Below are 27,047 nucleotides of genomic sequence, written 5' to 3'. Positions count from 1 at the left end.
TATGTGGAATGTCTCAATACGGGATTTCATTACCAAGTAGAATGTTATAACACTGGTACATCCAAATATATTGCACATGTGCTCGTTCGGAAAACTCAACAGCTGCACTTGACAAGAAGTTATTGTGGGAGCATTTTAGGTGCTAATATTGATAAAAGATCTCAATTCAAAGATGTGAGACCTATCAAGGCTTAGATTTATCAGAACCTCAGTTCATTGAAAGATAAGATAGAAATATGGTCAGAATATAATATTTTGTTAATCCTGAGTTCATTTCAAACTCTATGCAAGATAAAGCAAGTTCGCTTATTATGCTCGTATGACATGAAGTAGAGTCACGGTAAAAAATGATGATAAATGTTAAGCAAATCTCCATATCTTCAGAGGAATCTGGATTATAGAGGGGGAAAAGATTACTAAACATTGAAAATATATATATTGATTAAACTTGGACTAATCTATCAGTTACGGATGGTGTCCTTCTCCCTTCAATGAATGATCGGTACGTTCTCTAGCTACATTTAAATTGGGTCTTGCCTAGATGGAAACAACTTTCACTCTGTAAAATGTCATTCCACGAAGGGTCCACTGAAGGAAGACTATACTCATCAGGTTGTAGGGACAAAGCAAAATCTGGCAATGCTGGAGCTGTCTGCTCAATCCTGCAATCAAGGAAACCCAATTAAACATATTCTCGTTTTCTATCATATATAAGAACAAACAAACCCAATTATTTTGGCTCAACATTGATCATTTCACTCGTTTTACTTGGATGTATTTGCTCACTAATAAATCTGAGGTTTACTCTAAATTTGTCTTGTTTCATGCTATGATCAAAACCCAATTCTCTTCTACCATTAAGGTTCTCAGATCAGATGGAGGTGGTGAGTTTACCTCTAAGTCTTTTGAATCTTTTCTGTCTTCCAATGGAATTCAACACCAGATTTCTTGTCCCTACACTCCTCAACAGAATGGTTTAGTTGAAAGGAAACATAGACACCTAATTGAAACCACAATCACCTTACTTTCCCAAGCCTCTCTTCCTTCCATATATTGGTCTTTTGCTGTTCAGTCTGCCCTAACACTCATCAATCTTCTTCCTACATTATCTCTAGACTTCTTGTCACCTTGGCTTAAACTCTATGGTCATAATCCTGATATCTTTTCCCACAAAGTATTTGGTTATGCTTGTTACCCTTACCTCAGGCCATACAGTAAACATAAACTCAATCACAGAACAGCTGAATGCATTTTCTTAGGCTATTCCAATGTTTCTAAGGGTTACTTGTGCCTTGATTTACTCACTAACAAATTGTATACCTGCAGGCATGTGTTGTTTAATGAGCACAAATTCCCTTTTCCCCTTACATCTCCCTCTGTTACACCCTCCAAACCACCAACTCGAGATATATGGCTATCCAATCTCTTGTACCTTCACTCTTCCAATCAGCCCTCTATCCTAGGTCCCTAAATATCCACTCCTTCCTCTTGTTCTTTACCTGTTTCGACTCCTTGTCCCTTATCTCTGTCTCACTCTCCTTCTTCATCTCAGTCACAGCCTATACCTACCACTCTCTCACCTCCTGTCTCAGCTCCCTCTCCTCCCTTACCACCTGCATCCCCTACTTCACAACATTCCTCCCAAAATATTTCAGCTTCTACTCTCATACCTGTCAATTCCCATCCTATGACAACCAGGTCTAAAAATGGTATCACTAAGCCTAAACTTTGTTTTAAGGCTATGCTTGATTACACTTATACTGAACCACCATCCTACAAGGTTGCTTCTAAGTTTCCCCAATGGGTTCAAGCTATGGATGCAGAATTTTCTGCCTTGCATCGCCAGAAAACTTGGTCTCTTGTTCCTGCTCCCCCTGGCATCAATTTGGTGGGTTGTAAATGGGTGTATAAGCTGAAATTGCACAGTGATGGCACCATTGCTCGCTACAAGGCAAGGTTGGTTGCCAAGGGCTTTCATCAACAGGCAGGTATGGACTACACTGAGACATTCAGTCCAGTTGTGAAACCAGCTACAGTGAGATTAGTCATTTCCATTGCAGTGAGTCTTCATTGGCCGCTCAGGCTATTGGATGTCTCCAATGCCTTTCTCCATGGTTTTCTAAAGGAGGAAGTGTACATGGCACAACCACCAGGCTATGTGGATCAACAATTTCCTCATCATGTCTGTAGGTTACATAAGTCCTTGTATGGCTTGAAACAAGCCCCTCGGGCTTGGTTTGACAGATTTGCCTCTCAATTGTTACATCTTGGTTTTGAAGTTTCCATGGCAGACTCATCTTTATTTGTCTATCAATCTCATCAGATCATTATTTAACTCCTGGTGTATGTTGATGATATTATCATCACAGGCAATTCTTCTTCTCAGGTCTCTCATCTAGTTACTGCTCTCAGTCAGGCTTTTGAGCTTAAGGATTTGGGTGCTCTTTCCTATTTCTTGGGCATTCAAATTATGCCTTCCAGATTTAGGCTTACCTTATGTCAATCCAAGTATGCTTCCGATGTCCTTCACAAGTTCAAAATGGAGAATTCCAAGCCAACAAAGACTCCTTGCTGTCCTAATGTACGCCTTACTCCCTTTGATGGTTCTGTTTTGCCTGATCCATCTGAATATAGGAGTTTAGTGGGTGCTCTCCAATACTTAACTTTCACACGTCCTGATTTAGCCTTCAGTGTGCATCAGCTATGTCAATTTATGCATCATCCCACTACTACTCATTTGGAGGCAGCCAAGCGTGTTCTTCGTTATGTGAGGGGTACTTTGCATTTTGGCATACACCTTGCTCCTGGTCCTCTTACTTTCTCAGCCTTCTCTGACGCAGATTGGGCTGGCGATCCTACTAACAGAAAATCTACCACTGGCATGTTAATTTTCCTTAGTTCAAGCCCAATTTCTTAGTCTTCCAAGAAACAGTCCACTGTTTCGCGTTCATCCACAGAGGCCGAGTATCGCGCCTTGGCTTCCACCGCCGCTGAGTTGGCTTGGCTTCGCACACTCTTTAAGGACCTTAAGCTATTTCTTCCCCACATTCCCATCCTCTGGTGTGATAACAATTCTGCTATTGCTCTGGCCTCTAATCCTGTTTTTCATTCCCGGACCAAACACATTAAGGTTGACTACTATTATGTGAGAGGTTGTGTTCTTCGCAGTACTTTGGGGATCAAGTTCATCTCTGGCTGTGACAATTTCGCTGACATCTTTACAAAACCCTTGCCTGGTCCTCACTTTCTGGTTCTGCGTCGCAAACTCTTGGCTGACACTGCCTCGAGTTTGAGGGGGGATGTTGAGAGTAGTTCCAGAAGCTCCACAAATTCCAAAGGAAAACAGAGTGTTATGTCCAATGGCTAGTTTTCAAATGAAAACTTGTACATAATGAAACGCTGCTTTTATATTTAATGAAACGCTGCATTTCATGTGTCTGTCATTATGTTGTTGGTACGTTGCATTTTGTATAAGATATTGTTGGTATTATCTGAGTCTATTAGGCAGTTATTAATAGTTTCTTAGTTCCTAATTTCTCTCCACCATTCACGGATCAATCCCGTGATTTTAGGAACTCTGATCAGACAGTTATTGACTCTTGTGTATATATATATATTGTGGAATAGTGTAATGATAAGCTAAGCAATTATTTCTCCAGAATTTTCTTCTTCTCTCTCTCTCTGTAACTTCTTCTTCCTCTTATCTGAGTTCATAGCATCTCTCTGAGTGTGTTACTGTGTAAACTCCATTATTGCATTCTGTTAAGCTTGGGTTGAATCTTTTCATGTACTACGTTGACCCTCAAGGGGTGACCTAGGGACCATTTGTTGGGGTGACCTAGATTTTGTGTTCCGGAGCTCCTTCTTAATTAACTAATTTCTATTTCATTAAAAAATAAATATTGATTTGTTTAGTTTATAGTTTTACATAGTGGAAAGGTTCTTCTTTCTTTTTCCCACAAACTTTTGTACATAGTCCATGCTCATATGTTATTTGATAGTTGTCACAATCTTTTCATATTGTGTGAAAACCATAAGATAGAGGCTTAATTTCTACAGAACTTTGTATACATATTTGTTGAGCCAAAAAGCTTTCCCCTTTATTTTTCAAAAATTGCATGACATGTTCCTTTGCATATAGGTCGAACTCGGGCCCAAGGCGATGCTGGATAAGCTAACCTCTAACCTTAGATAGTTTTGGCAATCATAGTAGGTAGCCTCATGTAGCTATCTGTGTAGCCTTGAGGTGATTTGAAACGATTGCCCATGATCCGCTCTATCTCCACAACCTCTATGAGGGGTAGAATACGATGATCAAGGTTCCCATTCTCTAGTATTTAGGTCCTACCCTTAACCAACCTTGCATACAATGAACCTAGTTAGCTTAATCCGTGAGGATTCTGTTGAGTGAACATCCAAGCCTAAGATAGGATCGCCTTGTAGGATTTTTTTTCAAAATGAGTCAAGGGAAAAGTGTTTTTGTTTCCTTTTGTTTTGTAGGTGCATTTATTTTAAACGAGTAAGGCTTCTGTCCAATGGAAATTTTTGCTGGACACGTCCGGATTCGAACATGTGTCCAAGAGTGGACATGTGTCCACCATCCAACGTGTCCAGTGGAAACTTCCACTGGACACAAGCCACACCCATTTTAAACAGGTTCTTTATTTCTGTACTTGTTTTATACTAACCCTTAGAGAATGAACCAAGGTTCATCCACATAATAGGATCTCCACCTATACCCTAAGGGTTACAACCCTACAAGGGTCTTCATGCATTCATCCTTCATCACGTTTTTTTTTTTTTTTTTTGTTATAAAGGGTGACAAAAAACTTTGTTTTTATTTAAAGTGTTTGTCTTTAGCCCGTGTTTTCAAAAAACCCCAAAAGGGAGTAAGTTTTACAAAAATCCATGTGTCATATCCTTCAAAAAATAATAAAAATATAAATAAACCTTTTACAAAATGTATATACACCTATATATACACTCATATATCTGTATACATACATGTATATTGATATACAGATGTATATAGGTGTGTATGTACATTTTTTTCATAGAGGCAAAACTCAATTTTTTTTACATAAGTAACGCAAACTGTAGCTTCTTTTATTTTGCCCCTGAGCAATACAGTTTGACCGTATTTTAGTTAATTTGTAGTTGGGTGGCTTAATGCCTACTAATTATTGGGAGAAAACTTTGATGCTTCCAAGTATAATGTGGGGTAGCCAAATTAAAACTCAACGATGAGCTCTTATGGTAAAATCCAAAAGCATTCGGTATAGTGATAAGCATGTATAAGCAAGAGATAAATGTTGTACCTTGACAAAAAAACGACAATAAAGCCCAGCAAACACTTAATTAATTGGGCTAATGGTCCTTTATGGTACTGCAAGAAGAACAAATTCTCTAGGGTAAAATTATACTTAAGGTCCAACAATCAGTTATTAAACAAATTTAGGAAATATTCACTTCTAGAAGTCTTTAAATGTCTTGGTCAGAAACGTCTATCGTACTTTCAGTCATCCAAGAAAAACAGAAACACGGTTGAAAGAAAATGTGATTTGCTGTTGAGAGAGAGTGTCGTATTAAAGAAGCACTGAGGAGAGCGCGTGTCTGGTCCAGACCTAGGCTGCCTTCATATTATATTAATTTATGTGCTTTTGTGTGTGTATTATAATCTCTCATATTGTCCTTGATTTAGTAGATAAGACCTTTATTATTTATTGATTTGTGTACTCAATACATGAAGTTTCTGACCGAGGCGGCTCAGTCTTGGATGCTTGTGATTATAGGGTGTAGTTGTTGTAGTGAATCAAATCCAATTTTAACTTGCTTCTTTTATCTTTATTTTAACTAATAAGTAACTTCGTGCATATACACTAATATATTTTAAAATAATTATAATTATATATATAATTTAATTGAATTTATAATTTTCAGTTTTTGTGTCTAATAATTTACTTGTTACAAAAATTTTAAAAAATTAGATAGGACACATGACATAAAATTAAACTCCAATTAAAATTCAATTTAGAATTTAACTGAATTTAGACTTTTTTGATTTTTGCATATAATAATTTACTTGACACACAAATTTAAAAATTAGATAAAACACATGGTGCAAAATTATACTCAAATTTAGAATTTGAATTTTCTCTCAGTTTTGGCTATTAATAATATATATATATATAGATTTATTAATACAAATTATAATCAATAAATATTTTCTATTGAAGCCAAAAATTTAGTCGTCTCTTGTAGGGATTCAAATTTCTCTCTCTCTCTCTCTTGTTTTTTTTTTAAATTTATTTTAGATATACACATGAGTTTACTCTTTCTTTTTTTTCTTTTCTTTTTTTGTTTATTAAGTTTTTGATGATTTATTTATATTAGACCATTAATCTTTTACACTTCATTAACTCACCTAGGACAAAATTTTTAAAAAACTTAAATAGGACATGTGAGGCAAAATTAGACAAAAATTGGAATCCAATTTAAAACCTAATTAGATTTTCTCTCAACTTTACCTATTAATATATGTGTGTATGTGTGTGTATGCGCGTGTGCGTGTGTGTTTTCTTTTCTTTTTTTGAGGAACTTATGGCATGTATTTTAGCATGTACACTTTTGGACTTTAGGGTTTGTTCGGTTGAGATGATGGAAAAGTGGGAGAATAAAAAATGGAGAGTAGATGGAAAAGTGAGAGGATAAAAAATATTTTATTTTTTCCTATTTGTGTTTGATTGGGAGGGTGTAAAGGTGGAGGGATTGAAAATATTTTTTTTTTGTTTAGTTGAGAAGAAAACAATCACACCACGTTTATTAAACAATCACACCAAGTTTATTAAAACAAAAATCGTACAAAAAAAGAAAAGGAAAAAAAAATTAATGGAAGACACAAAGTTGTTTTTTCTATACTATTATTTAAGGAGTTTTCCTTATTTGCGATTCTCATTTTTTGTTCAAAAATGCCCCTACACCCTTATGTTTAAGTAAAAATAAAACTAAATGACAATCTGGTAAACATACAACTCTAACTCCCACTAAAATATTACCTAAAAAACAGAGCCACTATCTTATTGATTTTCAAATTACTTTATCAACTTATAAATTAAATTTTCAAAATAAAAATTATTTATAAAAAATAAAAACGCATACTTTTTTTTTTTTTACCATAAAATAAAACTATTAAACCCAAAAAGAGCCTCGTGACATATGCAAAGTGCATGCGATAAAAGTGAGTGACTTCTGACTACATACATTGGGCGTAGAAAAAAAAGAGGAGTAATGGAAATTCCAAAATGTTTAGGAGTCATGGAAATTCCAAAATGTTTACTAATCAATCATTGATTCCAGGTAAATTTGATTGGATTAGCATCATATTCAACATTTGAATGCTATGGGCAAAGGAGGAAGGATAGGAAAAGTAAATCCAATGGGAGCCCGGATATATATTATACATGTTTTAAAATGTTTTTTGTGTTATTGTTTACGGTAAAGACAGAATTCCCTCTATCAGAATGAGAATGCTTTCGTTTCAATTAAAAAAAGAAAAAAGAAAAAAGAAAGCAGAAAATGGAGAAAAATGAGAGGCTATCATAACTAAAACAAGCGACTTTTCTCGTCTTCTTTATGACTTCATCTTATCCGGAATTTAGCTATGTTCTTTCCACGTGAAGCACAGAAAAGCACAATTGCACAGAAGCTTCCTCCAACAACAACACGAATGGTTTTGGTCTTGGAGTTGAGCAGAAAAGTACTCCCAACTCCCAACGCAGTTGCAGTGTTTCTTTATCTTTGTGTTTTACCCATTTATTTTTTATTTTAGTATTAGTACTAAAATAGAATACTACCAGTAGTAATTTTTTTACTGTTTTTAGTTTTAGACATAATAGTTTAGAATCGAATCCATCCAATTCCAACCAATCCAATCTGAAAGCTTCCCGCGTAAAAAAAAAGGAAGGAATAAAAATATAATTTTTTTAAAAAAAGTAAAAAGAAAAGGGTTTAGCGTAATAGTAGGGAAGGGAGTATAAATAGTGAGTGATGATGATGAGGAGTATGCATTTTGTTGTAAATCATCATCAGCGCAGTGTAAAAGGTGTTGTTTACGCACTGCTTCTCTCTCTTTCCCTTTCTTCCAATTCTAACAACGCCTCCGTCGTCCGATCAACGGCCACCATGACCACACAGACTCAGCCTCAGCCTCCTGTGGCAAAGAAGGTACCCCACAAGATGGAATTGTTCGGCGACGTCAGGGTCGACAACTACTATTGGCTCCGCGACGATTCTCGCTCCAATCCCGACATGCTCTCTTACCTCAAACAAGAGAACGTCTTTACCGATTCCCTCATGTCCGATTCCAAAAAGTTTGAAGATGAGCTGTATGCGGAGATCAGAGGGAGGATCAAAGAGGACGACGTGTCTGCCCCTGTACAAAGAGGGCCTTACTATTACTACCAGAGGACTCTTGAGGGCAAGGAGTATGTTCAACACTGTAGGCGCCCTGTACCCAATCCCAACGCCCCACCTTCTGTGCACGACACCATGCCCAATACTGAAGAAGAAGAAGAACATATTATCTTGGACGAGAATGTCAAGGCTCAATCTTACGATTATTATAGCATTGATGCTTTCGAGGTCCTCTCTTTCTCTTTGACTGTTATCTCAGTTTGCTGCTTCTCAAATTACAAAGCTTTTTACACTACACTACACTACACTACAGGTTAGTCCCAATAACAAATTGGTGGCGTATGCCGAGGACACTAAAGGAGATGAGATCTACACTGTTTATGTCATTGATGCTGAAACTGGGGCTACTGTGGATAAATCTCTTGTGGGTGTCACTGCCTATCTTGAATGGGCTAGTGATGCCTCTTTAGTTTACATCACCATGGATGACATTCTCCGCCCTCACAAGGTAGGTTCTTCTCTTTCCTTCTTTACTTCCCGCACATTTCATTCTAAATTACATTACACTATTAATGGGCTTGTTAGTTGTTTTGCTAATGCTCTGTTGTTATTGCCCACAGGCATGGTTACATAAATTGGGAACACAGCAATCGACCGATACCTGTCTTTACTACGAAAAAGATGATACCTTTTCTCTTGATCTTCAAGCTTCTGAAAGCAAGAAGTTTTTGTTTGTTGCTTCTGAAAGTAAAAATACTAGGTTTAACTTTTATCTTGATGTTTCAAACCCTGAAGATGGACTTAAAGTTCTCACACCTCGTGTAGATGGCATTGACACCTCAGTCAGCCATCGTGGGAATCATTTTTTTATCCAGAGGAGGAGTGATGAGTTTTTCAATTCTGAACTCATAGCTTGTCCTCTGGATAATACTAATGCAACTACGCTTCTTCTTCCACACAGACAAAGGTAATTATCAATTCCTACAAGTTTTACATTGCTAACACATTCTATGTATTATATGAAACAAATAAAGTAACTGTATTATATACCTACAGAGTGTAGATCTGCATGTGATCAAAAAACATTTTATAGAATCAGACACCCCTCTGCTTTAATTTCAATTGTTTACTTCTTGACATTTTGGATCATCCTGTCATGGACTATCAGATCAAAATTAGTTCTTTTCAGAGTTCAATACAATTCATGCTGGAAAGTTACTGTGAATTCTTAAATTCAAAAGTGGCAAGAATTCAAAATACCTGAAATGTTTCTTCTTTCTTCTAAATTGTCTCAAATTTTCTGCTAACATGAAAGTTTGTAATATCTTTTGCAATAGTACACTTTTGCTGATGCTACATGTTATATTTGTTCTCCTATCCTTGAAGCTATAGAACTTTCCTCTCTCCCAACTTTACACGATGTGCGCATGTTAATCATAGAAAATCTAGGCATGCTTGATCCTATAAGCTCATCTTTTTTTACTGAGTAACAAATTTACGAATCTAGATAATATGCTCATGCTTCGTGGTGTTCAATGTTCTAAAGGTCAATTTCCTTGTTTTGACTTATAAATGCAAGGAAAAGGATTGTCATAGATTCAATGAAAACAAAATTCTACATCAAATCCATACCTAACATAGCCAGTAATAACTAGTCCTTTATAAAACAGATACACAACGGACACTAATCAAATGACAAAAGTTGGCTACAGAATGAGGCATCCCTCCACTGAAAAGTGGAAACCCTCTTCTCCTATAGGTTGAACCCTTGAAGTCTCTGCAGAAAAATTGATAGTAAATTAGTCATACTTGAAGGACATAAGTATATCCGGAGATGTGAAGGACATACCTAAAGTCACTTGGATGTATATCCGGAAATGTGAAGAACATACTTGAAGGACTACTAGAACTTTGAACTTATCGTTCTGTTGCTCCATTATGCAATTAGATATACTAGAGGGAAACCTGGGATGACTACTAGAATTTTGAACTTTTTTTTTTTTGGATAAGTTTACTAGAACTTTAAATTTATCATTCTACTGCTCTATTATGCTGATTAGATGTACTAGAAGGAAAGAGGTCCAAAACTCAGCAGATGCTTATAAGCAGATACCTCTACTATATGGGAAGGAAAGTACTTACATGGAAAAAGCAAAATATGAAGGTTGTGAAGGATAGGACAAAGACTAAGAAAGAGAAGGCAACACATTTGGGAAAGGAAAGAGGTCCAAAACTCAGAAATGCTTTCCAAGTATGGGGAAGGAGAGAAAGGGGAGGGGGGGGGGGGGTTCGGATAAGAGTGTGGTGGTTTTTTTTTTTTTTTTTCCTTATGCTAGGCACATGAGGTTCTGTACCTTGGTTCAATATCTCCAGCTTATGCTGGGAACATGTTTACTTCGTATATAATTTGTCACATAATGGATGTCTTTATCAGTTGGGTTATTTATATTAAGGGATCTCACTCTCTGTCACTCTCCCTAAAAAAAGGGGTGATAAAAAAAAATGCGTGCATAGGGAACAGAACATAGCCTTGTCCCGGTAATTAGGTAAATGTTCTCTAAGCAAACATATTTGTCCAACTGTTAGCAATTTGCACTTGCTCTAACCACTTATCCTTCTATGTCTATGTCTATGTCCTACTTTAAAAGGTTCAATTTATATGGATAGCAAAGGAATAACAACTTACAAGGATGTGTGTGTAATTTTGTCATATTGTGAACTAATTTGTTGCATATCCATTCTAGAAAATTTTGCATGTATTGTGCTATTATCTTTTGTAGCTACTGTCCCTCAATATTCTTGGAGGGCATGAGGCTCCGTGGTAAAAAAACTTATGACATTTGAATTTTGTCCAGTGTAAAAATTCAGGATATACAACTCTTTAACGATCATCTCGTTGTATACGAGCGTGAAAATGGTCTACCAAAAGTAACTATTTACGGCCTTCCAGATGTTGGAGAACCTCTTAAGAGCCTTCAAGGTGGTCATCTTGTTGAGTTTATTGATCCCATATACTCAGTGGATCCATCAGAGTCACAGTTTAATTCCAGCATTTTACGATTTGATTATAGCTCAATGAAGACTCCTCCCTCTGTATATGATTATGATATGAAGACAGGCGTTTCTGTCTTGAAGAAGATTGAAACAGTAAGCCATATGAACAGATCCTTTTCAAATTATTGTGTTCTGAATCGACATCTGATTTACATGCTTATAGCAATAGATATAGTTAATTTTTGGTGGGGCTCAAGTATACTACGTGTGTACTAGGGCTTTGTTCTTTATAAAATTTTTGTTTGTAATATAAAATAATGGTCTTGTTTTCTTTTCCGATCTTTTCTATGAGCATGATTTCTGTTAATGGAATTGTGTGCATGCTCGCAGAGAGGCACTCATTTTCCTGTGATTTTAAATTAGTGTGCTTGCTGCTTATATTAAGCTGGAACTTATCAAGATCTTGACATAAATTTGAATTAGTCCTTTAGGTGTGTACATGTGATTTGACCTCATAATTTACATCCTTGCTTCATTTTATCAGTGCTTAAATTTTTCCTTAACGTTTGCTAGAACATTAACTAAAGCCAAGAATCCTTAAATGTGGGGGGTAGCAGAAAACCATACATTGAATCGGTGAGGTTATTCTTGGAAAAAAATTACCAAAAAGAGGATACAAAAACTTTATTGATTGCTTTTTTATAGATTTGTGAAAAAAAAAGATCATACAAACACATATTTCAAAATTTTTGAGATGATTTGATCAAATTAAATTTCACATATTTGAGATGATTAGATGTATCTCTCTCAAATTCTTGTTGCAATATGAATAAATAAAAAAGTTTCAACAACGTTCCCCCCCCCCCCCACCCCACCCCCCACCCCCCTTCTCTTACAATAACCTCTCCTGCTCTATTATCTCCAAAAATGTTTAGAATACTTCATTTTCAAAACTTGCTAAAACTATTGTATGAATTTTTTTACTGTAAGGGTGTGAAAATTCTTGATGATCAAGAGAAACATAATTCTAATTGATTTTATTAATGAAGTGTATACCCAATCTTATTGATATCATCTCCTGGGACTTGTGGTTTATTTGAAAGTCATAGAGACCTCCTTTTGCTTAGGATTTGCAATTTTGCATCACTCTTCCCCATCCTCCCTGAGTTCTTTATTGCTTTTATTAATAGCTTTGAAGTTTAGATTGATCTAGACTGAAATTTGAGAGGGTTGACTTCATCTTACAAGTATGCATTTGCATGGTTCATGTTATCAAAAATGGAGTTAAACCAAATAGTTGAGGCTTATGTATGTCAATTTTTGTATTTCTTGTTTAATATTAAAGAACTTAATATGAATGAAGACTGTTACCATCAATATCTTAGTGTTAGATATATTTGCATGCTAGACTGACATACATGTACTGATTGAATGCTTTTTAGTTTTTTCTGTTGCAATAACATAAAAATAGGTTAATCTATTGTGCAATATCTTAGATTATGTCTCATATATTGCTGCTACTTTTGTAAATCATAATTCAGTAATTTTCTCCTCTCTCTCTCTTGCCCAGGTGTTGGGGGGTTTTGATGCCTCGAATTATTTTATTGAAAGAAAATGGGCGAATGCTCCAGATGGTACTCAGATTCCAATATCAATTGTTTATCGCAAGGATCTTGTGAAACTCGATGGGTCAGATCCATTACTACTTTATGGCTATGGTTCTTATGAGGTAATGAATTATTTCATAGATTAAACTGAGGATACTGGAACAAACAGGGATTTATATGTTTTTAATACCATAGTGATAATGGAAAAAGTGGCAACTGTTTTTTTTTTATGTAATATTTTAACAAAATATGATTTTCAAAGATCAAAGTTGTTGTAGAATGCTGTTTTGATGCATTATGTTTATGTATTATCCACTTGGAATATCCATTTTACAGGAAAAACTTTGTGATCTGGTGTACTATTCCTAGTTCTCTTGCCCTTTTAATTATAATGTTCTGCAACTTGAAGTTTAAGTCACTTGTTTTATCCATTCCTTTCTTCTGGGGTCTCCTGACTCTCATCAGAAGCTTCAACGTCCTAATTAGAGGTTACATTCCTGGATTCTGTTCTACATTTCTGGTCTAATAGGTCACTGTTCTCCAATCATGGGAAATAGTACAGTGGTCAATCAATGCATTGCTAAAAGTTTATTTAATGTAATCAAACACTTCTTTTTCTTTTTTCCTTCTGTTATATGAACATATTATTCATCAATTGGCTGTTCATTTTGGTTATGTTCATGCAAACTGGTCTGGATGCTATGTTCACCCATTTATCTATTCTTTTTCTTTTTGCTTTTCACTTGTACTCAATTAATTCATTCAGACTCACTCTATAATTCAAAATTTCTTGTTCTAAACAGATATGCATAGATCCCACTTTCAAGGCATCAAGGCTGTCTTTGTTAGATCGGGGTTTTATTTATGTAATAGCTCACATCCGTGGAGGTGGTGAAATGGGAAGGCAGTGGTATGAGAATGGGAAGTTATTGAAGAAAAAAAATACTTTCACTGATTTTATTGCTTGTGCTGAGTACTTAATAGAAAACAAGTACTGTTCAAAGGAAAAATTGTGCATTAATGGAAGAAGTGCAGGAGGATTGCTTATTGGTGCTGTTCTTAATATGAGGCCTGATTTGTTCAAGGCTGCTGTGGCTGGAGTACCTTTTGTAGATGTTTTGACTACAATGTTGGATCCAACTATCCCTCTTACCACTTCAGAGTGGGAGGTGTGTTTCTTTTTCTCATGAGATTCTGTTGTTATTGCTATCTCAACCTTTGAAAATGTTTAAATTTTGGGTTGTCAAACACAGAAAGTGACTAGTGAGTTTGTTCTTCTAGTAAACTTTTGTAATGCAGGGTGCAGGCAGATATGAACATGGAGATGATGTGCATACAAGCATAAGTACATCCATGCATTTACCATTTGATAAGACACTATACCAGCAGCTATGCCTTACATGTGATGAGTCTCTTGTTTTGTGGACCATGTTTTATTGTTATACCAGGCTATATCTCTAAGATAGGATCACCCAAATTTGAGGTCTTTCATTTTCATATGTGCTATAGAGATACTGGAATGCTTTGATTAGAATTTTTGTGTTTGTGAGTGGTTCTTTACGTTGTTCATGGTTCTACTGATGTACTTATCTCACATTCTCCTCCTGTCTCTGAGATTTTAAGATTTTAATGGACTCTCAGTGGGTGCTGCAAGTAGATCTGGTTATATTTTATTGATAGTGCTGATGCAGACAATCTACTTGTAGCTGATTACTTTCTCTTAATGCAGGAATGGGGTGACCCTCGGAAGGAGGAGTTCTACTTCTACATGAAGTCATATTCCCCTGTTGATAATGTGAGAATTATACAACTCTGTGTTTCCTTTACATGTAGTTGACCAGTTTTCTCTGAACTGTGAAGCTAGATTAGTCATCATTTTCACCATTTAAACATGATTTCGGAGTTGTGTATTATTGCAGATTATCATCATTCTTCATTCTGATCTGACCTTTAACAATATTTACGCAGGTTAAGGCACAAAATTATCCTGACATTCTTGTAACAGCTGGTTTAAATGGTAAGGATAAATGCTTAACACTTTTTATGAGAGTTAGAAGCTGGTTAAATACCCATACAAGGGAGCCCACTAAACTTTCGGACATGCTTTCTTGGTACAATCTTGTCAAATTAATGTTTGCTTGGATGATCATTGTATGTGATACATTGGATGGTTGTTAGTCTGCCAAATTGACCCTCATGCATGGTAATCTGACAGCAGAGAAACATGTTATAATTTTATATATGATGCGTATATTCCTTCTCATTCAATCTGAACCCTGGTGCATTGTGACAGATCCACGTGTTATGTATTCTGAACCTGCTAAGTTTGTGGCAAAACTGAGAGATCTGAAGACTGATGATAACCTACTGTTATTTAAATGTGAGCTTGGTGCTGGGCATTTTTCGAAGTCAGGAAGGTAACAATTTTTCTGGTTATTGTATCAATAACCATTCACAATCTTTCCAAAAGTTTAAGCTAAACGGACATAGTGAATTTAATCACTTAACTGTTATTTTTACAAACTCAATAAGTGGGGCTCAAGACGGTTCAAACTCAAAACGACTGTCTTTGATCGAAAGCGGTTGCATGTCTTCTCTCTAATAACTTAATTTATTGTTTTGTTATTTTGATGGATGTAGATTTGAGAAGCTCCAAGAAGATGCATTCACGTATGCCTTTATAATGAAGTCTCTAAATATGATTCCTGGCCATGGATCTGAGCAAAATTGATCACTTGCAAAATGGTGTTGGCAACATCTTTACTAGTTTGTGTGTATTAATTCAAAACGTGATCTAAAATGTTGATTTTTTGGTGTTGATTGCTGCAATTTACAATTTTACATGGTATGGAAAAACAAATGTATCATTATTTGATATCAGGTGCAATATGCCATTGATATCAGTTACAAATTCTGCTGGTTTTTATCTATATTACGGACTATTATTTGGTGTTGCCCATAAATTTCATTTAGCAAGAAATAATTATGTGGAATGTCTCAATACGGGATTTCATTACCAAGTAGAATGTTATAACACTGGTACATCCAAATATATTGCACATGTGCTCGTTCGTAAAACTCAACAGCTGCACTTGACAAGTAATTGTGGGAGCATTTTAGGTGCTAATATTGATAAAAGATCTCAATTCAAAGATGTGAGACCTATCAAGGCTTAGATTTATCAGAACCTCAGTTCATTGAAAGATAAGATAGAAATATGGTCAGAATATAATATTTTGTTAATCCTGAGTTCATTTCAAACTCTATGCAAGATAAAGCAAGTTCGCTTATTATGCTCGTATGGCATGAAGTAGAATCACGGTAAAAAATGATGATAAATGTTAAGAAGCAAAGCTCCATATCTTAAGAGGAATCTGGATTATAGAGGAAGAAAAGATTATTAAACATTGAAAATATATACATTGATTAAACTTGGACTAATCTATCAGTTACGGATGGTGTCCTTCTCCCTTCAATGAATGATTGGTACGTTCTCTAGCTACATTTAAATTGGGTCTTGCCTAGATGGAAACAGACTTTCACTCTGTAAAATGTCATTCCACGAAGGGTCCACTGAAGGAAGACTATACTCATCAGGTTTTAGGGACAAAGCAAAATCTGGCAATGCTGGAGCTGTCTGCTCAATCCTGCAATCAAGGATACCCAATTAAACATTTTCTTGTTTTCTATCATATATAAGAACAAACAAACCCAATTATTTTGGCTCAACATTGACACAAGGTGCTAGACACACAAAAAATTGAAGGACACTGGCCAAAAAATTCAAGGCCTTTTTCAGATACTGGTTAATATGACTGCCAGCCATGTTACAAAGTTTCCAACATACTGATACTTCGGACAAAATGAACTGCAGCTAGTTATTATTCCTTTGACATAACAACCATCTGGGGCTATATATGAAACATGATAAACCAGTATAGTATTACTATAGTATAGACTAACTTACAATTCATGATTGAGAGTGTCCCGATTCATTTGCACCTTACTTGAAATGTCTTTTGCAATCTTCTCGGAAAGGGAGTTGCTGCTAGTCCTCCAAACAGGAGGATTTCTGGACCCAAAAAAACAAAACAATAATAATAAGTAATAAATAAGATAAAATTAGCGGACTTTATTAAAAGATACAAAACAAAACAAAGGAAAGCAATGAGAAACACAACAACACAACAGAACAAACCACCCCCTCCATCTTCCAGCTCCTACGAAAAACATAATGGTAATGGAGAGGCACATTCAAACCTTCCTAAACAGGCTCTCCTTTGTCTCAATCACCATAGCCACCTTGACCCTCCTCCTCCTCTTCCTCCAAACCCCACAAACCTGTGTCCCTCCAAACTCACCTCCCAAACCCCACCTCAAATTCCCAAAGTCCTCCTGTGATTCCTCCCCACGCGAGCTTCTACCCATTGACAAGAAAAACCGGCGCCTCTGGTCCTCCAACTCATGGCAATCCAAAGTCTCCTCCTTTTCCCACTTCTTCACCTCAATCCACCATCTGGGTTTTCTTCACAACCACTCCAAAGTCCTCTGTGTCTCCGCTGGGGCTGGCCACGAGGTCATGGCACTTTCAAAGCTTGGAACTTTAGACGTTACTGGGGTTGAATTGGTCGACTCGCCGCCTTTAGTGAGCCGCGCTGATCCGCATAACTTGCCCTTCTTTGACAATATCTTTGATTTGGTGTATACTGGGCATTTGGAGGAGGCTTTGTTTCCGGCCAGATTTGTGTCTGAGATGGAGAGAACGGCGAGGGGTAATGGGGTCTGTGTTGTCGTTGTGGAGGAGTGTGGTAATGACGATGTGAGACAGATTGTGGGTTTGTTTCAGAATTCCAGGCTTGTTAGCGTGGCCAATGTTAGTTTGGTTGGATTGAGAATGACAAGGATTATAATGAGAACTAGGATGATGTCTTAATTGATTTAATTCTTTGTTTCATTCAAATGTTAATTTGATTTGTTAATGCTGTTGTTGGATATATATGTGTGTTGTGTTGAATGATGTGGGGTTACTGAATTACTCATTATCTTAGCATTAAAGTCCAATTGAATTTTAGTGGCTTAAGAAAATGAGAGGAGATCTAATGAGAAGGTGAATCTTATGGAAGGTAAATGAATCTGACTGCGTATGAAAATGCTGTGAGAACTATGAGATTCAATGAATGAAAATCCTTTGTTTACATTTTACTTCTACTCTTATCATTGTGCTTCATAATTCAGCCCTGCATCTCTACTGTATTGGATATGTTTCTTTGGCTACTACACTTGAGCTTTTGGAGTCTGGTTTCCTTCCAAACTCTGTATTAGGGATCAAGGTTTTGTTCATTCCAACCTCCAGTGGCGACAATATGATTCTAGTCAAGCTCTTTTCCATATCTTGCAATTCCTCCAATGGTTCTTTAGAGTTCTTTAGATCTGATATATTACTGATTACTTGATTTAACAATATGTCAATTCTAATAACCACATACAACAGAATTAGCAAAATTCTTAAATGATTCCTGCACCTATTATGATGTGATTTTGAGGTCAAGTGTTTGCTGAGTTGGGTGTCCATATAAAATATTTGAGCTTCTTATGTTTCTTGATTCATCTGCACTTCTTTTTTTCCTGCAGTTTGCAAAATTTTACCAATAGGAAGGTGTTCCAAAAGGCTTTGTTTGTCAGTGATTGATGCCCAAGAAACGCTGTTGTGATCTTGTGATTCTAAATAAGCTCCTGGGAAATAAGGCTTGCACCTTTGAGAATGAAAAAACCCGCCTGGAAATGATATGTGCTTATGGTGCTTCAGCTTTTGAGGTTCAAACATGTTCTTCATAAAGATCAGGTCATAATTTGCCCTTAGAAAACACTGAAGTGCCCCCAAAAAAAAAATTTTGAAGCACCCCACTGGTATTATTTGAGAACCTTAGAGCAAAGAGTTTGTCATAGACCAACCAAAATCTATGTGATGACACAATGATTTATGGATGAAGGCAAAAGGTCAAACTCAAACATATTAGTTGAAGAGAATGCTTTTGGTGATTTTCTGATCTTTTCCATGATCTCTGTGCAAGATCTTCAAAGTTGATTCTGGAACTAGGATTGCTTTGATAGTTTTCTGCTAGAAATTCTTTTAAGTTCATGAGCATGATATTCCATATTTGATTACTAGATTTGCTTTCTAGACATGATAGATTCATGGAGGGGTTTTCTATCAATTTTTAAGGTGTTTAGAGATCATGAGTTGCTGGTATTTTGTTGTTGAGTCAATAAAACTAGTTTTTGTCTTTTTCAGAAACCCATTGAAGCCTGTTATGTCATTTAGTATGTTTTGTATGTGCAAATTCATCTGATTTCTTTTAGTTGATCATTAGTATTTGCCTTTGATCTTCTTGAAAAGCTAAGCTAATGCTGCCATTTCCTTGCAAGGTAATGTGCCTCATTTTGTTAGATGAAATAACTGCTTTATATCCTGAACATGTACACCTTTTGACTATGTGAGATGCATGCATTTACACTTACATGGTATGTGTCACACAGAGAGAGAGAGAGAGAGATCAGTCAACTACCGTGATAAAGGAGGTGTGATATTGAAGGATTCACAGGCCTTCTTACTCTCCTTGAGAAACTGATCTGCTGCTTGCAGAGCTGCTACAGCCATCATATGAAATCTTTCTGTGTTCCCCTCGTCAAGGATCAAACCATGATAATAGTATGCAGCAGCCTGAAAGATAAATAATAAAGACTTGGATGCATCATGTTTTTTCATGTAATAGCCAAGTATGCACACTGGAATTCTGTACTCTAGTAATACAAAGTAAGGCTTCCTGATATAGCAATTATGAAACAGAAAGCTGTAATCTTCTCTCTTCTCTTCTTTTACAATAAAAACACTGGTTTCTGAATTGAGGATCTATATTGCTGAAAACATGTCAAACAAATAGGTTTTGGATATGTCAAAAAAAAAAAACTATTTATATCATCAAAGCATTGATCTCATTAGAATTCCCATGCTTTTTTCATTTTACTTGTGGAGAGGAACAAATTAGACAAGACATGAGTGAGTAGCTTAGCCTTACATTACATTAAATTTGCAGCAGTAAACACTAGTAATGGGTCATATTATCAACTCCCTTCTTTAATAGAATATGCAGCGTTCGTCATTAGACTACAACATGGTAGATGTGTATTATGCAGAGCCTTCATTGTCATTGTTTATCAATTTCTTCTCTAACAGTCATAGTTCCAACGTTCATTTATGCAGCTTAGTTAGTGATTTTAGGAGTTTCCGTGCAGAGTAGTAAGGAAAACACAACTTCTTACCATTGATGAGTGAAAACCAAAAAAGCCTAAGATGCCATGAAGTAATAGTTTCAAATGCGGAGTTGTGATATAAAAAGAAAAAGAAATATACCTTGGCCTCATTATGTTTCCACTTAACAAAAAACTTATGCTTTTGCCCCCATTGATTTGCCAGTGGAAGGTTTACTATGTTTTCTTGTGCCTGCAGAGAGTAGCATGGTAAGAAACATATACAAGTAAATATACGACTCGGTTTCCCAATCACAAATAAACTTATAAACATAAATATGAAGTACTTATGAGACAACAGCCTGCCTTGTGTTGCTCAGAAATGGCTAAGCCTTTTTCGAGAGGCTTTCACCTTGAAAACTGAACTAGACCCCATTCCTAGAAAGCACGGACGCGACTGGGAGGGTGCCGCACCCGAGTCCGACTCGGCCCAACGCGGGACGCGGCGTCCGACGCGGTTGCCCGCGCGTCAGTGTCGCGTCTGAGTTTTTTTTTTTTTTTCACGGATTCGCGCCGACTCGGCTAGATTCACGCCGAATCGGGAAGATTCGGCCAAAATCGGGCCGTATCAGATCGTATCGGCCGGCAACCGAAACGGCCAAAACAGGCCGAAATCGGCCTTGAATCTCACCAGAATAGCTGAAATCGGCTTTGAATGAGGGCCAAACAGCCTAAATCTATCATTCCTCAATTTCTTTTGAATATTTGTTGCTTCTTTTTGTGTTTTCTTTTTGGTTTTGTGTTTTGTTTTGTGTTTCTTGCCTTCTTCTTTCTTTGTTTTGTGAATCAAGGCATAGTAATATGTTTTTTAAGAATATTTTAATTGTAATAATATATAGAAAATATAAATAAAAAAATTTTTAATAATTTTTTAATTGCCGAGTCCCGCCGCACCCGCGCCCACTTTTTTCAAAAATTGCAGAGTCCCGCACTCGCACTCGCACCCGAGTCCCAAAACGCACCCGTGCTTCATAGCCCCATTCCCTATATGTCCATTCTATCTTGAGGCCAGAACTAGCACAAGTATATGATGATATCCAACTCAAAAACCCGAAGACAAACAAGCTTACCTTATTACTAGATAAAGGGGAAAGGGAGTAAAACCAAATCTAAGAAGCTGACAACTGTGAGACCAGGAGAATGGTGAAGATATGCAAACTTATAAAAAAACAAAAGAAATAAAGCAGGAAAATGAGGGCATTCCCCATTTCATATAAGTAGAAGTTAGATATGTTAGAAACCTTGAGACTAAGGGCCTGTTTAGTAGTAGTGTTAAAGTATTGTTGTTCAGTTTTCAGTATTGTGAAAATGAGAGTTTGAGTGTTATAAAAATTCGTATTAGAAGTATTTTATTGTTTAAACACTGAAAACTGTTGTTTAAAAATCACTACCAAACAGGCCCTAAGACATTAAAGCGCACCTACAAGGATTTGTCAATGAAGTCAACTTATTTTAGTCTTCCCATTTTCCAGATCTAATGCAAAAGATATGTGACCCACATTTTGTGGTACTCACACAATTCAAATTTTGATGATCAGGGTAACCGTTAGGCCTTTTTTCTTAGCTTTATCTCAAAATAAGTCAAATTTGGTAGCTTAAAGATAAGCCTGCATGCATAATCTGCAAGCCTTTTTTGTAGCTGATGTATTGCTTTTGCTCCATGTGACTAGAGTACTAGACATATATGTGGCATGAACGGAATCATAATAGGTGGGATGTTGTATCATACGGACATGAAGCTTTCATTTAGAAGCTATTAGGCACATTGAGAGCAAAAAGAAAAACAGGAAAGAATACTATAAAAGGCCAGCAAAGAACTTACCACCCACAATGTGTTGCAGTGTTGGACAGATTAGGAAAAGGAAAAGAAAGCAATATTATATTTCACTTAGAAGTAGTATTAGGCACAGCTAAAAGGGAAAATTTTGTTTCCTAGGTCCCAACTCCCAAATATGATACCTCAATTTTCTTTTTCTTCAAAACCGGTCTACCAACTTATTGAATGGATCATTCATGAAGGACAATGAAGAACATAATGAACCAATAAGATGTTATTTTGAATGTGTATAATAATGCTTCATTTATAGTGAAGGATTCAGATTTCTACCTGATGCCAGTATTTTACCATCTCACATGCAAGTCTCCGTTTCACTGCCATTGTGGCTTGTATACTATCAATAGCCACTCCAAGTTGAATGTCAACTCCCTGTATCATTAGAAAATAAATTAGGCAAAAGGGAAAACCAATTTGAGATAAAGATTTTGTTTTGGGTCCATATGCAATTCCCATTCTCTTTGCTGTCTGTTTTTCAATAGCCATATGCTTCCCGGTTGATCTATCCTTCACTCCCTAGATACTTCAATTGGTCCTATTCAATTTCATTCTAATCATTGCACTGCCAATAATCAGCCTAACTTTTAGTATCATTATCTGGTTGGTAGTTTTGTCTATAGAAATTTATTGATTAGTTCAGCTTCATGCCTACTTTAGCAGCTGGGCTAGCGCTATTCTGTATTGCACCCTGTCACTTGTGTCCTTAAAATTAGAAAGGAAAATATTGCAATATTGCACAAAATATGGAAGAATGAATGGTGCTCTTGGTGTAATGACACTTACAGTATTTCTTCCAGGCAGAGGAAAGAAAGGCCAGGGAACGGTTGCAAATTACAACTATGAAGAAGCTCATGTTTCTTGCATGTGCAATCTATTTTTGTCTTATGATACAATAATTACAAATCTACCATATATAATATAAAAGTTAAAAATCTTTCATATTACCATTTCACTGGTCTGAAGCTAAACTCGAAATAATAAAAGCAAGACTCTGGGGCCTGATAAAATCCTCACTCAAACAGAATACTTGAACGTGTATTCAATCATTAACTACAGAATACTTAATCCATGTATTGGAGACACAAGCAAGGAATATATATAAAAAGGATTCAGTAATATGGATTCAACAAATGATGGCATAACTTCAAAAGTTTACAGGTTACAACAAATGCCAATATTCTGATATTCCATGGCCTAAATAATAAATATGGAATGCATATATAATAGAATGCGTAGTTTCTCCATTTTATAGAGGCAAAGATGGAGTGCAAACCATATTGCTTTACCTGGCCTAGAGCTTGCAAGCAAAGGGCTTCTAGCACTTCTTCTGCCAGGTCTAATGGTAGATCTTTCCTACAGTAATTAATAGTTCAGGAGTCAATTTGACCTTCTAAAGCATGAAGTTTGTTGTAAGAATAATCTGAAAACTCAAATTCATCTGAAAACTATAGGTGGTTGTGTTTAAAGAAGAATTTCAGCAAACCTGACTTCAGGTGGGAACTGAGGGAGAGCATGTTTGACAGCAAAATCTAAATATCCAGCTGCCTTCAAAAGCAAATCAATAGATCTTCGTCTGCACTCTGATAGAGAACTCAAATATGATATCTATTAGTGACATTAATGAAGAATATTTCATGTGGAAGTGCAAAGTAAACAAAGTTTAAAAAGAAAAATGAAATAACAGCTTATAAACTCCATTTCCACAATTTTGGACATAAACATTCATGGCAAGAATACTACTATGTGATTTATTCAACATAATGAAAAGAGATTACTATACATGTCCTGGCAGGATGTACTTAATAGTTTGATCAGCGGATTGGTACATATTGGTGTTGGATACTAGTAGTATCATACTACTTAAATTAAGGGCATATATCTAGAACATCTATAGTGATGTTAAAGTCTAAATCCAAAAAAATGTGACTATTAATGTTACAAGTATTGAATTTAATCAATGTTCCGGCTATGCAAGCTTCTCATTCATGCATGTCAAATAGAGAGAAACAGTCGGGCACCTTGATGCAGATACAAGTTTTCCCTTACTAACTTGTAAAGGTCATTTTACTTTTCATGATCTAGAGAGAATACAGTAATAATGCCTATAAATGTCCAATCTTTACCAAATAGTTAATGATCAACAAACCATGAATATATAATTTTTTTTTCTAAGAAAAACCACAAATATATAGAAATCTGGCAGTAAGGAATCTGGTTACAGAATATGGAGGAAAAGTAGCAACTACAGTATAGAAAGCATGTTAAAATTAGTCCTTCAGTTTAAATTGTATATCATATACTTTCTGCATTCTCTCTATCAAGAATAAGGAATAATTCAAGAGAAATCAAGAACAGTGCTGCAGTCAGCATTTAATCACACCTTCAGATACTTTAGACTGATATCCATCAGTAGATGCTTTAGAAAGGAGCAAGAAGTTGGCCTGTGATAATGTTAGCATGGCCATCAAGTGCAAAACTGAAAGTACCTCATACCAAGAATTAGACATGGTTGTTTCCTGCAAAGGTAATGATCTGGATCAGAAATGTTTTGAAGGGCTTATGAAAGGATTGAAATACTGTTTAAGTGTTTCACCTCTGCATCATCCTCCTGATTTACCCAACTGAATTGCAATTTATGCTGTAGCTTGTTACCTGCATTATGATATAAAAGTAAATAAGAAATTATATTAAACCAGAATAAACTTAAAGAAAGGAAGCTGTATCCAAATCATGTACTAAGGCTTTATTTAGTCACTGAAGGAGGTGGGAAAACATTCTTGGTTCTTGAAATCCTTCTTAATTTCACAGAACTGAAGAATCTATTTCATCTAGTTGGCTTAGCTGAATAACCTAACATTAATAGTAGTAAAAAATGACATGTTAATTAAGGAAGTAACAAAGAGTATGACTTCGGATACAATAAAATAGTGAAAAAGAATATGTGTGGCTGACCCTAACTCCAAAATCTTGGTACTAAGGCTTGGTTGTTGTTGTTGGGTTGAGGCTTGAGGCACTAAACTTCTGATGTATTTCATTGCAAACAAAGCATTATTGGAATTTTTTGGAGCAGTGTATTATCCAATATTCAAACCATTTCCTGCCCTTAATGCAAATTCTTTGTTATTAACATACCATTGTAAACTAGTCCCAACAGCACTGGTAGGTAATCTTCAAGAGCCTGCTGAAGATCAGCTAATGTTGAACCTCCTGCATAGCAAGCCAATCTATGAGAGTAATTAATCAGTCTAAATCAAAACTGGGAAAACTGGAGAAATGTTTATAACTCAGCAGACCATGTTGTGTGGCTATTCTTCTTGATTTTGCAGATCTAGGTGCTTCTTGCCCTGCCATGACAACAATACGTGTTCTTAGAGCAGATAAACGTTCAACCAAATTCTTGGATAACCCATCATTAAGTGGCAGCACAAAGTCAACTGGTTTAGGAATCCTTAGTCCAGGAACAAACACCATTATCTCCCCAGCATTTTTTGGGTTTTTTCCACCAGAGTCATTTGGTGTAGATACAAGGCACCCCATATATGCTCAATTTTTGCTTCTTCCGAGTCCTGAACAAGATCAAATGAGTTGCTATCTGGATTTTAAGGTTAGCTTGATAAGAAAAACATCCTAAAAAACTTATCAATCAACACAAATTTTTTTCTTTTCCACTGAGAGATGCATAAGTGTGAGAGAAATTTCTGAACGTATAAAGAATTATAAGACTCCCATCCTAGAGAACCCAATGGCAAAGTTGGTAGCAGATGATTGATACTTGATATTCTCAACCATAAAATTCTAAGCACAAGAGACCAACACACGTAAAATTGAAAATTAATATTCAAGAAAATAGGTCATAAACAAAGAGTAGATAAAATGCAAACCCCCAGAATAGTGGGCAATTCATGAGAATCTGATTCAGGAGCTTCCAAGAACATTCAGAAATATGGAAATCAAATGCACATCAATGAAAATAACTAATGGAGCTTCTTACAAATTCATAATTTACAGTTTCTACTCATTGAAAACTTAAAACCACAACTTTTGTTTTTCTCTATATACACAATTTCCACTTTATAGTATCAATTAAACAAAACAGTAGTCATTGATAGCTCACCTTGACTCCTAATCAGAAAGTTGGTGAATATTAGTATACCACAAACTCTGTCCGAATCTATGCATAAACACTTCACACTACAAACAAAAGAAAGCGGAAAAGGTGTAGTGAAACCGATCGAAAACAAAAGCTGTTACTTGAGTTTGGCCTATATATATTAATATTAGATTCAGTTTGTTTAGGCCAAAAGCATGATTTCTTTGCTTTGTGGCAAACTTTGGTGACATGGGTATTACATGTTATGTGACTTCTCATTTTTCCATAAATCGAACCATCTCTAAAGACACAAACAGCTCATACGTCACTACACAGAAAACGGCTATTTTTAATTCTATAACGTAACTAAAAAGGTAGAGCTGGGAGCCCAAAAAAAGCAACTTCAACACAAGTACATGGTACATAGACACAGACAGACACAGCTCACATGTATGATATCATGCGTTATAAACTAACCAATTTCCACATTGAAATGATTCTTCATTGCCCCGTTTGGTTATCAGGATAGTGATGGCAAAAAGAACCAACATTCTTTTCCTTATTTAAACGTTTGCGTTGTTCTTTCTCCTTTCTTTCAAGTATTTATTTTTGTTAGAAAATTTTCCAATTTAAGCAATAAACTATATATGATTTCATATCACTTAAGCAATTTATGTTGGGACAGTGTAGCATATAGTCATAGACACTAGCAGCATCATATAGATGATGCAGCTGCTCTTATATGGCGATTTTTTAACTCATGTACAGCTACAGCATCATTTAGATGATGCAGCTGGTCACA

General features: G+C 36.0%; 3 protein-coding genes across 6 annotated transcripts; 2 read left to right on the top strand and 1 right to left on the bottom strand.

The window, feature by feature from the left end:
- Positions 1 to 460: 460 nt before the first annotated feature.
- Positions 461 to 26,845, bottom strand: LOC142607607 (uncharacterized). 4 transcript variants are annotated; one of them, XM_075779153.1, is made up of 13 exons: positions 26,270 to 26,411; positions 25,449 to 25,721; positions 25,288 to 25,362; positions 24,749 to 24,807; positions 24,536 to 24,671; positions 23,639 to 23,735; positions 23,442 to 23,508; positions 22,429 to 22,527; positions 20,425 to 20,514; positions 19,580 to 19,734; positions 16,981 to 17,085; positions 16,480 to 16,660; positions 461 to 474 (listed from the first exon to the last, which is right to left on the bottom strand). In XM_075779153.1, exons 2-12 carry the CDS (start codon positions 25,690 to 25,692, stop codon positions 16,519 to 16,521), a joined length of 1,269 nt encoding a protein of 422 aa, XP_075635268.1. In that variant the 5' UTR covers positions 25,693 to 25,721; positions 26,270 to 26,411; the 3' UTR covers positions 461 to 474; positions 16,480 to 16,518. The 4 variants fall into 4 exon arrangements, with proteins under 4 accessions (XP_075635268.1, XP_075635269.1, XP_075635271.1 ...); XM_075779154.1 differs by lacking the exon at positions 461 to 474 and adding an exon at positions 25,864 to 25,950 and having other exon boundaries at positions 16,318 to 16,660; positions 26,270 to 26,407; XM_075779156.1 differs by lacking the exons at positions 461 to 474; positions 26,270 to 26,411 and adding an exon at positions 26,723 to 26,845 and having other exon boundaries at positions 16,318 to 16,660.
- On the top strand, positions 7,910 to 15,976 carry LOC142607606 (uncharacterized). Its single transcript, XM_075779151.1, has 10 exons — positions 7,910 to 8,640; positions 8,726 to 8,920; positions 9,033 to 9,379; positions 11,268 to 11,559; positions 12,977 to 13,135; positions 13,817 to 14,182; positions 14,743 to 14,808; positions 14,982 to 15,030; positions 15,307 to 15,430; positions 15,654 to 15,976. Exons 1-10 carry the CDS (start codon positions 8,047 to 8,049, stop codon positions 15,742 to 15,744), a joined length of 2,283 nt encoding a protein of 760 aa, XP_075635266.1. The 5' UTR covers positions 7,910 to 8,046; the 3' UTR covers positions 15,745 to 15,976.
- Positions 17,164 to 18,000, top strand: LOC142607608 (uncharacterized). Its single transcript, XM_075779157.1, has one exon. The coding sequence runs from the start codon at positions 17,248 to 17,250 to the stop codon at positions 17,944 to 17,946; it is 699 nt and encodes a 232-aa protein (XP_075635272.1). The 5' UTR covers positions 17,164 to 17,247; the 3' UTR covers positions 17,947 to 18,000.
- Positions 26,846 to 27,047: the final 202 nt, after the last annotated feature.

This window comes from Castanea sativa, chromosome 8 (assembly GCF_040712315.1).
Source record: "Castanea sativa cultivar Marrone di Chiusa Pesio chromosome 8, ASM4071231v1".
Taxonomy (NCBI): Eukaryota; Viridiplantae; Streptophyta; class Magnoliopsida; order Fagales; family Fagaceae; genus Castanea; species Castanea sativa.
The sequence above is the reverse complement of the archived record's forward strand: the minus strand, read 5'-3'. Positions and strand labels throughout refer to the sequence as shown.